The following is a 14,026-nucleotide window of genomic DNA, read 5'->3' as shown; positions in this document are numbered from 1 at the left end:
TTTGTGTGTTTGCATATATGTTGATGATTTAATTTTTACAGGAAGCAATTCAAACATGTTTGGAGAATTTAAGAAAGCTATGACGAGAGAATTTGAAATGACCGATATTGGTCTCATGTCTTTTTATCTTGGCATTGAGGTTGAAATTACCTAAGTACCCATGTAATGCAGCGGAAATATCTACCAATTCACTCAACAAATTGGTTAGTATTCAAGCATGCAATTAATTTAATAATTAAACAATAACATAAAATAAATAAATTGCATAACACAAAGATTGGTATCGAAAGGAAACCCTTTAAAGAACTCTTTAAAGGTAAAACCCTACAAGGCAGCCAAACCTAGAAAATTCAATCTTATTGTTTGAAAATCAATTACAAGTACTCATCAATTACAAAACCTTTGCAACTTGACTCTCTTACTTGCCCAGAAAAACTACCCATTTGTCTTCTACTGCAGTAGCAGCCAGAACGTCTGGTGATCTTCAAATATTACCTTTCCTCCTAGAACTCTGGGGGCTGAAGTCCAATCACACGATCCTCCACACTCGAAGTACGATCACACTCAAAGAGAGATCACAAATATGAAAACTCACTAAGAAATTTTTTCACCAAACAATGCACTAGAAAGTGCTCTAAAAAATATGTAGATCTAAATCACTAACGATCTTATCCAGTAGAATCCCTTAAATAAACTATCTAGAAAGAGTTCCAGTTTCAGTAGGATTCTGCTTACGGATAGAATTTGTCGTGAAGACGTCTCCTGATGGATTGCTGACATGTCACGATAACTCTTTTCTGCAGTATCTGATTTCTGTTCAGCTTTTGTTCTGGATAACTTCTTGATAGTTCAAAATTCTTTCTGCTTGATATCTTCTTTTTGAATCTTCTATCCAGATCACTTGATATCTCATTTCTTTTCAAACATTCAATTTTAATCAAAAGTCTTTTGAACCTTTATCTATTAATCTATTTATCTTTGAATTTAAATATTCATAGATAAAGATAAAGACAAATTACATTCATCCAATAATTCAAATAGGTCCAAGTCATCTAATCCTAACCAACAAATTTTTACATTAACAGAGGTCAAACAAATGGAGTATGGAATTTTTATCTCTCAATAAGGTTTTGCAAGGGAAATTCTCAAAAGATTGAAGATGGAAGATTGTCAATCCGTGAGCACCCCGGTTGAATATGGAGAGAAATTGTCCAAGCATGAAGACAGAGAGAAGGTAGACCCCACAATGTTCAAGAGTCTTGTTGGAAGTATGAGAAACTTGACCTGCACAAGACCTGATATACTTTATGGAGTTGGACTTATTAGCCGATATATGGAGTCACCAAACACAATGCATTTCAAAACAGCTAAGAGAATTTTACGTTATCTGAAAGGTACTATTGATTACGGCATTCTTTATTCATTTCCTAATGAATTTAAGCTTGTGGGGTATAGTGATAGTGATTGAGCCGGAGACTTGGATGACAGGAAGAGCACTACCGGTTTTGTGTTTTACTTGGGAAATATGGCATTTACTTGGAGTTCTAAGAAGCAACCAATTGTAACGCTTTCCACATGAGAAGCTGAATATATTGCTGCGACATCTTGTGTTTGTCATGCAATTTGGCTGAGAAGGTTATTGAAGGAGCTACTCATGCCACAAGAGGAAGCCACAGAGATTTTTGTTGATAACAAGTCGGCACTTGCATTGGCGAAAAAGCTGGTCTTTCATGATAGAAGCAAGCATATTGACACAAGCTTTCTTTTTTTTCGAGAATGCATTGTAAGAATGAAGTACAAGTCAAATTTGTGAAGACCCATGATCAAGTTGCAGATATTTTTATGAAACCTCTCAAGTATGATACATTTAAAAAGTTGGGGATGTTGCTCAGAGTTACCAAGAATTAAGTTTAAAGGCGGGTGTTAAATAATAAACTTGATTTAGTAAATAGAGTTGACTTTTGATAGATTCATGAACTAGAATGAAGGCTCATCTTGAAAGAAGTAATTCATGTATTTGGGGTATTCATGTACTTAGGTGTTCGTGTACTAGGGAAGTTTATGTATTAGAGTAAATGCTAAATGAGTCTACAAGCCTATAAATACCCATGTAGGCATTGGCACAAAGCAAGCCACTTGAGAAGTAATTCACTTAGAGAAATTTCAGAAATAGTCTCCTCTCTTCCCTCTAGAATAGAATATCAGTTTCTCTCCTCCAACATCTTCTGAAAGAGTTCCTAGAAAAGAGAACAGTTTTCCTATACAGGCTTTATTTTATGACATCTTGTGATGTTATATTTTTACTGATCATCATGTATATGTAACCTGTTGTAAACCTACTTGTCTATTTCCCCCTCATCGAACCTATGGAAATTAGTTGTCTTTTGCTAATTCTAAATAAGGTGGAGAAGACCAACTTAGCTAGGATTTCTAGAGTCAAAAATAAAGGTGGGGTTATTTCGGAGTAAGATCTCTATTTATCTATTTGTAGGATATACTTAATTTTTAGAAATCACTTATTCATTTTATGGGTTAACTGAGCGCATAAGTGTAGCATATTCTTATCCTTCTTTTGTGCAGGTTAAGAAGAATGAGCTACATTATGAAGATCAGAGGCTCACAAAGACAAGCTGGAGCAGCAAATTAGAGCAATAAGTGCATAACTAGGCTTCTTGCCCCATCCATATACAATGATAGGCTTCATTCTTCACTTGCTGCTGAAGGACCAGTTATGGCAACAAGCTAAAGCCTTTCTGTAACACCCAGACCTAAACTTAGACAAGCCGAGTAGAGAAGCTCAGTAGTTAAGGAAAGCCACATCTCTTGTGGGTTTATCTATTTTTGAGCTCATATTATCCTATCCTCGGAATTGCAGATTTTATATTAGTTAGATTGAGGATGTGCTTGAGTAGATTATTAACATGTTAGTGAAAATTTTCTAGTTTAGGTTGTGAGATGGCTAGAACTCGAGATCAAGGTTTAAGAAAATCTCTGCAAGCATCAGGTAAGCGGGATTCCTATACTAGACTTTGTATAAAAAGATATGGACTGAGGTTGATTTGTGAAAAATATGCATGTCTTGTTTTTGAAAAGAAACATAAAACCCAATTATGTGTTCTGTATTACTTATGAAACTTGTACAAAAGAGAGTGTTTTTGTCATGACTAATGTAAATATTAGCAACTTTTGGCATTAAGCTTTCTTATATATAAAAGAGCGATTATGAATTTTGATATTTGTGCATATTTATATGAAGATGCTCTGAGTCTATTTTTGGATATGTGAAAATATCAAAATCTGTTTTGTACTTTTTCTTGACATGATGAAGCATCTGAAAACCTTTAGTATGACATCCTGATTATGTGTCTGATTCTATTTTTGCTCTGCTCTGACCTTACTACTGGTGTAAAACTGTGGCATCTGTTTGGGTTGATACCAACTTCTCTGTCTCTGAGCACACCCACTTTGGAAACAAAGTAGTTTTTGCATTGCCTTTCCTGTGTGCACACTCTGAGCTCTCAGAATGATAAGGGGAAGATCCAGTTTAGCCACCGGGGATAGCACAATCCTACCACGAGGATTAAACATGGCCTCCGTTGTGATGTCATGCTTTGATGTGATATGATGATGATGCTCAGTTTATACTATGTCAAAAGACTTTGGAATATAAATATTTTGAACCATCGCTTTGTTAACTTTGAAAACATGTTTTGTTCTACATGCTAACATTGAAAATATTTTATTTTGCATTCTGTACTCTGTAAATGTTCATGTTTACATATTGGTATATGTTATCTACTTATTGAGACATTATTGATAACTCACCCCTTATCTCCACAATATTTTTAGATAATTTTGATAGTTTAGTTGAAGTTCAAAAATAGGAAGTATGAGTAAGACTACGTGAGCATAATGGATTAAGTACAAAGAGGGTACTTTGGTTATTGGAAAATTTTATTCAATAGTTTCGTTTTGCTACTTGGTATTTTGGAATGTTGATATTTATTTTGAGGCTTTGCGGTGTTCTTAGTTAATTATTTTGGAGTAGTTAGTTTAAAACAATGAGATCTATGTGTAATTGAGAAAATCTAAGTTTATATATGTACTGTGAGATACGATTTTAAGTGACAAGAAGTATCTCTCCAACCTAGCCGGGACCGGGGCATTTCACTTTCATTGGTTACCCCAGTATTGCCATGTGTAAATTCATGCCACCTGCTGTAGTTGACAAATCACAGGATCATGTACTACGTCTTCCAGTTGCTTAAATCTGATGACATCCATGGTTTGGTTCATTACCTCTAAGGTTATGTTGGTTTCTTAAAGTCAGAGAGTTACATAGGTGGAGTACTTATGTATGGTTATTAGCAATTTCTTTTGTATGGTTATTAGCAATTGTACTGATTTGTGTACAATAAAATAAGCAAATGCTTTGAGGTTTACGAAGTACTTGAACGAAGGTTGGTCCGTCTATGTAACAAATAATTAATTAATTCATAATCTAGGAATCAGTTTCGCATGGTCACCCTGGATCTCGGTAAGTGCAGCGGTAGATTTGGTTTGCAGTGCTTCTCCCTCGTTTCCGTAGGCAGTAAAAGGGATTAACGAACACCACACAGAAATGGAATGTGTGCAATGGATGAAACATGTCAACCTTAATATTGCATTTAATTTCAGAATTTCTAGATTACATTGTCATGTTTAGGACTGAAAATCTCCTCTTGAAGATTAATTATATAATGACGCATTTATGTTTTCACCATAACTGGAAACTTTAATCTGGAGGGCGCTCATGTAGCCTTGTAGGGTTGCTGGCCTCCTCTCTAGTCCATCAACTAGGTAGGAATGCCTATTGCCTGGAATATGAAGTAACAGCCACTGCATGACCTCACGACTGCCCCGATCCTTGTGCTTGAGTTACACAGATATTGCTTTCCATGAATTGATTCATGATTTCTGAGCTCTAGAAGAAACCATAAGCGTCTGTGTTCCCATAAGTACTAGCTGGGAGAGACAACCAGGTGCTAGGTGGGATTTGGTAAGCCGAGTTTTTCTCCTTAAGAAATTATTATGGAGTGGTTTCGTTTGCATTCCCAAGTTTCCTGTGGTTTAATTTCTGTAAGTCAGACAGGTTGTTAGTTAAAAAAAATGGTAGTGTGGTTTGCTTGTTTTTTTAGGCCTTTCTGTTGAGGTTTGGTGTACGGTTGGTTTCCAATGTAGGCCTTTCTATATTCCCAGTAGTGTGAAATATTTTCATTAATGAGTTACCCATGCCACCTGTAATGTGCAATTGTATATATTCCGACCCACAGGATTTACAAAAGGTTCAGGCTGATTAGGCTGCATCGGGTAGCAAAACTCAGTTGAGTTCAGTCTAATTTTAAGTTGAATCTAACATTCAAACATCTAATTTTTAAATTACTAAATTCATCTCAACTTAAAATCTCCTAATACGGGAGACCCACAACCTTTTTCAACTTCTCATAAAAAGTATTAAATTCATCTTAATATTCAAATACACTTTAAACTCAGTTTAGATAGACTTCACATAACTCCATCCACTACTCAACTTACTATTATTCATAAAGAACTTACCTCAGCTCAACATCCAAACGGAGGCTCTAAGTGTATTTGTAGAGGGCACTGCAGAAACGAGATTAGTGAAGTTCTCTCTTTTTGTATTTTTTTTCCCTGTCCCCCTCTCTGTTTCCATTTCTTTATGATGAACGAAAATGAAAGAGCTAATTTGGTTTGATTTGTCTTATGCATATTTGGAGGTCGGTTTATGTTTTTTGCAACTGAAATTTATCCATGTCTACATAATATTGAATGCTTTTGTCATGAAACTGTTTCCCCAATGCATGATGCATCAGGTAATTGCTTACACAAATAACTCATTTAACATCCATCACCAAAAACTTATCTGATGCTTAGTACGCCTGAAGCATCATCATTACAATGCTAAATCCGACAATGATGTTCACAAGGAAACTGTCTTTGTCAGCTGATGAGGAAGGTGGTTCAGTTGAAGACCCACTCCAAAATGATCGCGTGGACTGAGTTGAAGGAATGATAAAGGATGATGCAGAATTACCCACTGGAGAGTCAGATGGTGATGGAGCAAGCAGCATCGGGGAAGTGGTTTCTGATGCGGGTGTTGCTGAGGAGATGGAGCTTTCTGGAGCTGGAGTGTCAGAGGCCGGAGGGTTGGCTGAGGCCGATCCTGCAAGAGTGTCTATTTCGACTTTCATTCCTTGGCTGCAATGTCCTAGTGTTCCACAGATGAAGTATTTCTTGCCTGGAGAAGAGAGTGGGATGGTTGTGGTGCCACCAGAGTAAGACTGAATCGGATTACTTGCCTGGCAGGAGTCATAGTCTGTCTTCGAAACCTCAACCAAATCATGGTTTGGTGCGTACTGGAAAACTGTGAACACAAACTCTTTTAGCATGAATTTATTTCAAATATTCACAAGCCAAATTATGTCTGATTTACAACATGCATGCAAGATGAAAAGCACGTAGATAAACAGATCGTTGATAATATAGATAAAGTGACTTGTTTGAAGAAGTATATATTTAACTTACTCAAGTTATCTCCAACTAAAAATGATTGAGATGATGCCCATGATTGCAGGTTGGTGGTCGTATCCCACCCACCGGTTTGGCCTCCAACTGTGTAATTTGCTGCCATAGCTAATTTGATGAGTATGGCTGAAATAGTCAGGCTGATCAATGTTCTTGTCTTCGCCATTTCTTGCTGAGAGCAGTAGAAAACCGAGGAGAATGATGGAATGAAAGTAGAAGAAAATCAGAGAAAGGATCAGGTGGGTAGATATGTGTTTGAGTTAGGAAGTATTTATAGAGAAGAGAGAACCCAATCAGAATGAAGATATGGTTGTTTTAAGTTTTTGGTCTTTGGAGTTGGTGCAAATGTTACGAAGATGTGGCGATGACAGGTCGTTTCTCAGGGATTTCAATACTGTGTTTCCTTTCCTACCTCAACTGCTTTATTTGTATATTAGGTGGATTATTTCAATGAAATGGTTACCTTCATACTAATTAACTTGACGAATAAAGTATCTAAATCTATGAGCCTGTTTTCATGTCTGTATCCATCATTTGGTTTCATTAGTAATATACATTCTTTCACATTCGGTTTTTAATCTTCTGCTGTACATTGTCATGGCTAAATCAATTGTTTCTGGATTTATCAAAAACAAACATATTCACATTAAGTTTAAAAAAAAAAAAAAAATCCATTTTTAGAAAAAGAGGACAACCCGTCATTTTATGCTCATCATCACCCTTAATTAGAGCATCCTCATTGACTTAGGCAACCAACACCTTTATTCAAATTTTGCATAATATCATCATGATTTAGAACCCTAGGGATAGCTCAGCTCGTCCGGCCTTAGGTTTGCTTCCCAATGGTCACCAGTTCGAGTCTCTTTACGGTAACTAGAGGTTTACCTGATCGTTAACTTTAGGGTCTCATGGGATTAGTCGAGGTGCGCGCAAGCTGGTCTGGACACCCAAGGTTATTAAAAAAAAAAAAATATCATCATGATTTAGGCCTCATTTGATTACATAGATGAGATGAAATCAAATGAGAAATCTATAAATAATAATGAGATAATTTGTAAATAGTAATAAAATGATTTAAGTTAAGATTTTTATGAGATTTTGGAAAATGAGAGAGAAAGTTTATTCATCAAAATTTTTAGATAAAACTACGAAGTACAATATAAATAATATGTTTTTGTACAAAATAATTAACTCATGAACAAGCACAAATTTGTTTAAAAAATAAAAGAGCTACCCCTGAACAGAAAATGTAACTCTGTAATAATCTCGAGTTAAACTTATACTTGAAGAAGGAAAAAAAACAAAAAAAATCAACGAACAGGACTTGACCATTCCCTACTCGTTGGAACTCAGCTTCTTTTACACTCCTAATTCTTGGAACAAGTCATGACTCTTATTAATGAAGTAACTCCAAGAAAAGATTGCGTGAGGTATTTTATAAAGAATAGTGAAAAAGTAACGTAAAAGTAATTATAGAATAGTGAATAGTAATAAAAAGTAGAGAAATACTTTGGGTCCGGGACCAAAACATTCGAATGGATTTTTTCCGAATGATAAAAAATATTTTTTAATGATATTGTAAATTTTTTATTTTTTTAAAAAATATTTATAATGATTAAAAAAATACATGAAAAAAAAAAAGAAAAAAAATTTGTCTTTTCGGGACATGTTTTGGGTCCCGAATTCGGGACCCGTAGCAGGGCTCTAAAAAGTATGTAAAAAATAATAATAAAATAATAAATAGTAGTGAGATATTTAGTACCCAAACACCATTAATTTAGCACCCAAAAAAAGTGTCTTACAATTCATTAACTACTAATTAATACCGTCATAAGTATAACAATATAATAAAACTTTGTTAAGATTCAAGAAACATAAACATGATTTGAAAGTCTCCAAAAGTCATTGTAATAATACATTCAAATCATTGGACCATGGTTTGGACCGTCGTTCTATTACTTGGCTGGTGAGAAAAAAATCTTGGGGACAGAAAATTTTTTCCTGCCCCTTCAAATACTTGCAGACTTTTTCAGTTCTCATAGTGACCAGAAGCTGTCTTATGTGGCTGAGATTGAAAATTAGTATTTGATAATTGGAAGGCATACCTCATCATCAACACTCGAATATAGCCCAGAAAATCATATATAAATATATACACTGTACATGCATAAATATGAAAGTTCCAAATTAGGCTGATCATTATGCTTTTGTAAAGTTGTATGAAAAGATAAGGGTATGCTGTTAGATCAGTGGCATTGTTCATTGCAATGGTTGCAATTTTAAATTGTCCCAAGAAAAATACTAGATTTATACCAAAAAAAAATAAAGAATTATCAACGGTCATAAATCTTCACTCACCAATTGTATTCCAGTGTTTTCCTTCGAACAAGATCAAAGCTAAGGCTGGTCAGTCATTACATATTGCTAATCATTGCAACAATCTCTGAGACTGATCTAGATTTACATTAGAAAGAATAGGCCAAGCTCCAACATTTTCAATCATATTCTTAGCAGCAGTAGTACATGAAAAGTCTGAAATGTATTGATCTTAAATTGTAATTACTAGATAGCTAGCGAGGACCTATATCAGATATAGTAACGTCATTCAGAGATTTCTTTGATGATTCTGGTTTAGCTTCAGCATATATTAATGGAGATGATGCTCCAGGATCATTTTTAATCAATCCTAATTCTGGATTTTCGACAGTACTATTAGTGACAAAAAATGCAGGTTGCGAGGGTGCTGGGAAGCTGCTTGCAGTGTACCCACTGAGCATCGTTGCAATCGCTGACATCATAGGTCTATCTGCAGGAGCTTCTTGAACGCATAGTAAACCGATGTGAATGCATTTCAGAACTTCATGTCTTGTCCACTGATCACCCAAGGTTGGATCAATCAAATCCAAACCTGTTCCTTTGGCCCAATGTTGCCATGCCTGTGTAAATTAGATGAATCATAAAATTAGCATATAGTCAATCGTCCATGCATTGATGATGATGATGATGATGATGATTTTAACAGGAATACTCTTGAGTACAGCATACTTACATAGCTTGGAAGATTCATCCCATTGCTGAAGCTTGAGTTTTTTCGACCGGCCACAATTTCTAGTACCAAGACACCAAAGCTATAGACATCGGATTTAGTTGAAAAGTTCCCTTTCTTAGCATACTCCGGTGCTAAGTATCCACTTCATGGCATCAACAAACAAGAAAAATGGTTTGTAAGTCTTCTGCCAAGGCAAGAACCTAGAAGTACTAGGAAAAAATGATGCTTGCAAAGAAACTAAAACTGTCTGATTTGAGAACTACTTACTAGGTACCAGCAATCCGATTAGTATTGCCTTGTGTTTGGCTTCCACCAAATAGTCTAGCCAAACCAAAATCAGAGATTTTGGGATTCATGTTCTCATCTAACAGGATGTTACTAGCTTTCAAATCCCTGTGAATAATCCTAAGCTGAGAATCTTCATGCAGATAAAGTAGTCCTCGAGCAATTCCAACAATTATTTTGTACCGTCTTTCCCATTCTAAAGGAAACCGTTTGGTCTGATCTGCATCACCCAAGCTTAAGTTCAATACAGTGTTATATATATATATATATATATATATTTATATACAGTTATACAGAGAGAGAAAGAGAGAGTACTAGTTCTCAAATGATGAAGAGGAAAAAAAATGAAATGTATATAAAATCATGCAATATCCTACCGAACAAAACTCTGTCCAAGCTCCCGTTGGGTAGGTATTCATAGACAAGTAGCTTCTCTCCATCTTCTAAGCAGAAGCCTAACAGCCTTATCAGGTTCCGATGCAACAATTTTGCAACCAACACTACTTCTGTTTTAAGCTCTTCCAGACCTTGCCCTGAGCTCCTTGCCAGCCTTTTAACAGCTATTTCTCGTCCATCGAGGAGTTTACCCTAGAGGTCATGTATATAGACTGCGCATTCAATATATGACATATATGGGGAGGGGAGAATAGCATGCGTCATAGATAATGAGCAAAGGATTACCTTGTAAACAGGGCCAAAACCACCTTGTCCAAGTTTATATGAATCAGAGAAATTTTTTGTTGCAACTTGAAGTGTACTCAGATTCATTAAAAGTGATTCCACGCTCTTCTCTCTATCTTCATGGGCATCCTCTGTTATTGAGTAAAAATAATCGAGTTCAGATAGCAGAAAGCTTAGTTTTAGAAACTGTTTTGTGCATGGCAGGTCATGGAAGGTCATTGAGCATGCAATTTTGTTTCATCTCCTAGGTTGAAGATAATTACATGAGAAGTCCTAAAGCTTAAACAAATTGATCAGCTGTGATACATAACCTGAATTGCCTACTCTTTTTCTTCTAGTGATTCTCCACAAGCAGCAACCACATATTATCACAACCAATGCAATAGCTGCTGGGATGACCACAAACAAAACAATTTCTGATGTGTTGTTCTTTCCTGCTCACGCATAAGAATATATATGAAATAGTTATTAATCATTCAGTCAACAAGGGATTTTACTTACAAAATTCTAGGAGTTATTTCGAGGAATATTTCTGCCTTTCATTGAAATGATATTGCATTAGTCGTGAATTCAAAGAGCACCAAACATTACCAGCCTGACCACTTGTCTTTGCAGTTGGGGTAGTGCTAGTACCATTCTTCTCAGGCACCAGAGAAGGTGGTAATGGTGAGAGAAAGAACGAATACGTCTCGTAACGCAGATTACAGCTCATAGAGAAAAAACGAGCTCCTACATTACTTAAATCAGTAGGAAGATAACTAATAAGCCCTTGCAGGCAAGTAAGGCAGCTGTTTTCCGTCAAGTCCTTGGTGCACTGCATCATAGCATATATATTGACATTTTCTGTGTGGGAAGTGATCCCAAGATAATATTTTGAAGGACTGGATGCAGCCTGAGATGAAATATTTTTGAGCAGGTTTCGCAACTGACGATTGAAAAGGACCCCGTCTGTTGCTATATTCACATTGTATATCGTGGCTATTACAGCACTATCTGCAGTCGAGAAGAAACGCCAGTCTGAATACCTTATCGAACAATTATTATAAAACATGTAAGCTTCTTTCTGGTTAGGACAGCGGCTCCTGATCTCCATTGCTGCAATATTTGCACAAGCTTGGCAATCCCTGTCAGATTGCTCGGCTATGCAGTATACGAGGCCATAAACCACATCAAGGTTTTGGCCGACGCTAGTGATATTGAACCCAGAACTTAGAGAAGAACTGGAAACAAGGGATGCAATTGTACGATTCAGGTTTTCTTCAAAGACACTCCCAGAAGTGTAATTACTGGCAGTACTATTACAGTCGACATAAATCCTCTCAACTTGAGCTGCACTGCTGGAAAGTAAGTAAAGAAGACATGAGAATAAAAGCAAAAGAACAGCATCGACTGCAAAATGCTGCATGGTATGAATTGGGAAGGAGATTTGGGAAAGCAGAGGAGCTTTTGCAGAGGAAGAAGCTGATCGAATGATTTCTATTCTCAACAGTTTGGCACCATTAATATATATAAAATAATTGAAGACTCGTTAACTCACATACATATATATACATATATATATATAATATGTGTGTGTGTGTGTGTGTGTGATCAACAGATTACGCGGTTTTAGATTGTCTGAAAGAGATGAATTTTTTTCAAACTAGACAAATTTGATGATGCATGCATGCATGCTAGGACTGAAGTACGTCCATTCGGGTAAAACAAGCTAGCAACCGATTTAAATTGTATGAGCAAAGACTAGGAAATCTTCAACATCGCAATAAAAAATACAAACCTGTGACGTTAGAGACAGCCATAGAATCACTGTTAGGCCGGCCAAATAAATTAGACAATGTAATATATATATATATATGTACCAATAACTAACCTGGTTTATACGTACTGGTCAAAAGTTCAAAACACCAATTAAAGTCTGTATCTGATGTTGAATTAATGGAGCAATTTGAAAGCAACAAGGCTTGAAATAAAGAGAAGACCAAGCTGGGCGACGTTTGATAGACGTTATATATATATATATGACCGTTCAATTCGATCGAGCTGATCATGATAATTCAAAGAGTATTGAGTTGAATCTGAAGTGGGTAAAGCAAACAAAAAGTTGCTTCTGAAATGGAAAATTAGATAGGGCTCGAATGTTCAAGACGCGCGTGCATGCATTTGGTTATCAATCTACATTTTTTCTAGCTGTGAAACGGTTGTGACATAAAATAAAGCCAAAAGTACGTCAAAAATCCAATGGAGTAAACAAAATAGAGAGTACAATAGCTGTAATGCCCGTACCCCGAGGCTCATGGAGTTAGTTCCTTTCACTTAAAATCATCTCTCATAACACAATTATATATATGAATCCATAAAATATAAATTAATTTACTTGTTCAAATCAAATATATATGTCCCTCCACAAAGACACCAAAGAAATTAGGCTTCAACATCACTGTTGAGTGAAAAATTAGTTAATTGGCATATTCTTGTGAAAACCTGTGTAAGGATGAGTTGTAATAAGTGTTGATGCAGTGTTACATGAAAAAGATTGAAGTGTGCTCAACATGGCTCAACTGGCGCTCGAGCGGAACCTTCCAGAGAGATTCGCTAGATGTGCACTTGACGTAGCGCTCGAGCAGAACCCAAACAGAGTGGTTTGCTTGATCTGCGCTCGACTCAGCGCTCGAGCGTAACCCAAACAGAGAGGTTCACTCGAGGTGAACTCGACGTGGCGCTCGAGCAGAACCCATCCAGAGAGGTTCACTCAATGTGTGCTCGACGTGGCGCTCGAACTGAACCCATCCAGAGAAGTTCGCTCGATTTGTGCTCGACGTGGCGCTCGAGTTGAACTCATCCAGAGAAGTTCGCTCGATGTGCGCTCGACGTGGCGCTCGAGCTAAACTCATCCAAAGAGGTTCGCTCGATGTGCGCTCGACATTGCGCTGGAGCAGAACTCATCCAGAGAGGTTCGCTCGAGATGCGCTCGACGTCTCGCTCGAGCGGTTTCAGAAGACAACATGCGCTCGACCTTCACTCGACACCTTGCTCAAGCCAATGTTCAAGACAACCTAAAATTCATGTTTTTTAGCACCGTGACTTGCTCGGACTATAAATAGAACAGCTTATTTCTGTTCTTTGGTGTGGAAAAACAGAGCAAAACCCTAAGTGTTTCAAGAGCCAAAGAGAAAAACATTTTCCCCACCTTATGAATCTCTCTTGGACAAACACAAATCCACCACACCACACTCAATATCAAATCTCATTCAAAGTTCATTGAAGTGGACATTTTGTTGGCCGGAAGGTTTCCGGAGCTACTGTGATGCAGAGATCGAGAGGTTCTCGTGAGATGTTATAGAAAGGTCAGAGTTCTGACACTACATGCGTGTAGAGATCGAGTGGGTCACTCGTGATGTTGCAAGCCAAGTTTAGGAACTACAAAGG

The 14,026-nt window shown here is 36.8% G+C and overlaps 2 protein-coding genes across 2 annotated transcripts; both read right to left on the bottom strand.

The window, feature by feature from the left end:
* Positions 1–5,918: 5,918 nt before the first annotated feature.
* On the bottom strand, positions 5,919–6,792 carry LOC108984387 (uclacyanin 1-like). The gene is made up of 2 exons (XM_018956321.2): positions 6,586–6,792; positions 5,919–6,424 (listed from the first exon to the last, which is right to left on the bottom strand). The coding sequence occupies exons 1-2, from the start codon at positions 6,749–6,751 to the stop codon at positions 5,931–5,933; spliced, it is 660 nt and encodes a 219-aa protein (XP_018811866.1). The 5' UTR covers positions 6,752–6,792; the 3' UTR covers positions 5,919–5,930.
* Positions 6,793–9,155: 2,363 nt separating this feature from the next.
* Positions 9,156–12,005, bottom strand: LOC108984386 (putative receptor-like protein kinase At4g00960). The gene is made up of 7 exons (XM_018956320.1): positions 11,192–12,005; positions 10,912–11,034; positions 10,601–10,731; positions 10,297–10,507; positions 9,902–10,139; positions 9,635–9,776; positions 9,156–9,521 (listed from the first exon to the last, which is right to left on the bottom strand). Exons 1-7 carry the CDS (start codon positions 12,003–12,005, stop codon positions 9,156–9,158), a joined length of 2,025 nt encoding a protein of 674 aa, XP_018811865.1.
* Positions 12,006–14,026: the final 2,021 nt, after the last annotated feature.

The sequence above is a fragment of the Juglans regia genome, chromosome 11 (assembly GCF_001411555.2).
Source record: "Juglans regia cultivar Chandler chromosome 11, Walnut 2.0, whole genome shotgun sequence".
Classification (NCBI taxonomy): Eukaryota; Viridiplantae; Streptophyta; class Magnoliopsida; order Fagales; family Juglandaceae; genus Juglans; species Juglans regia.
The sequence above is the reverse complement of the archived record's forward strand: the minus strand, read 5'-3'. Positions and strand labels throughout refer to the sequence as shown.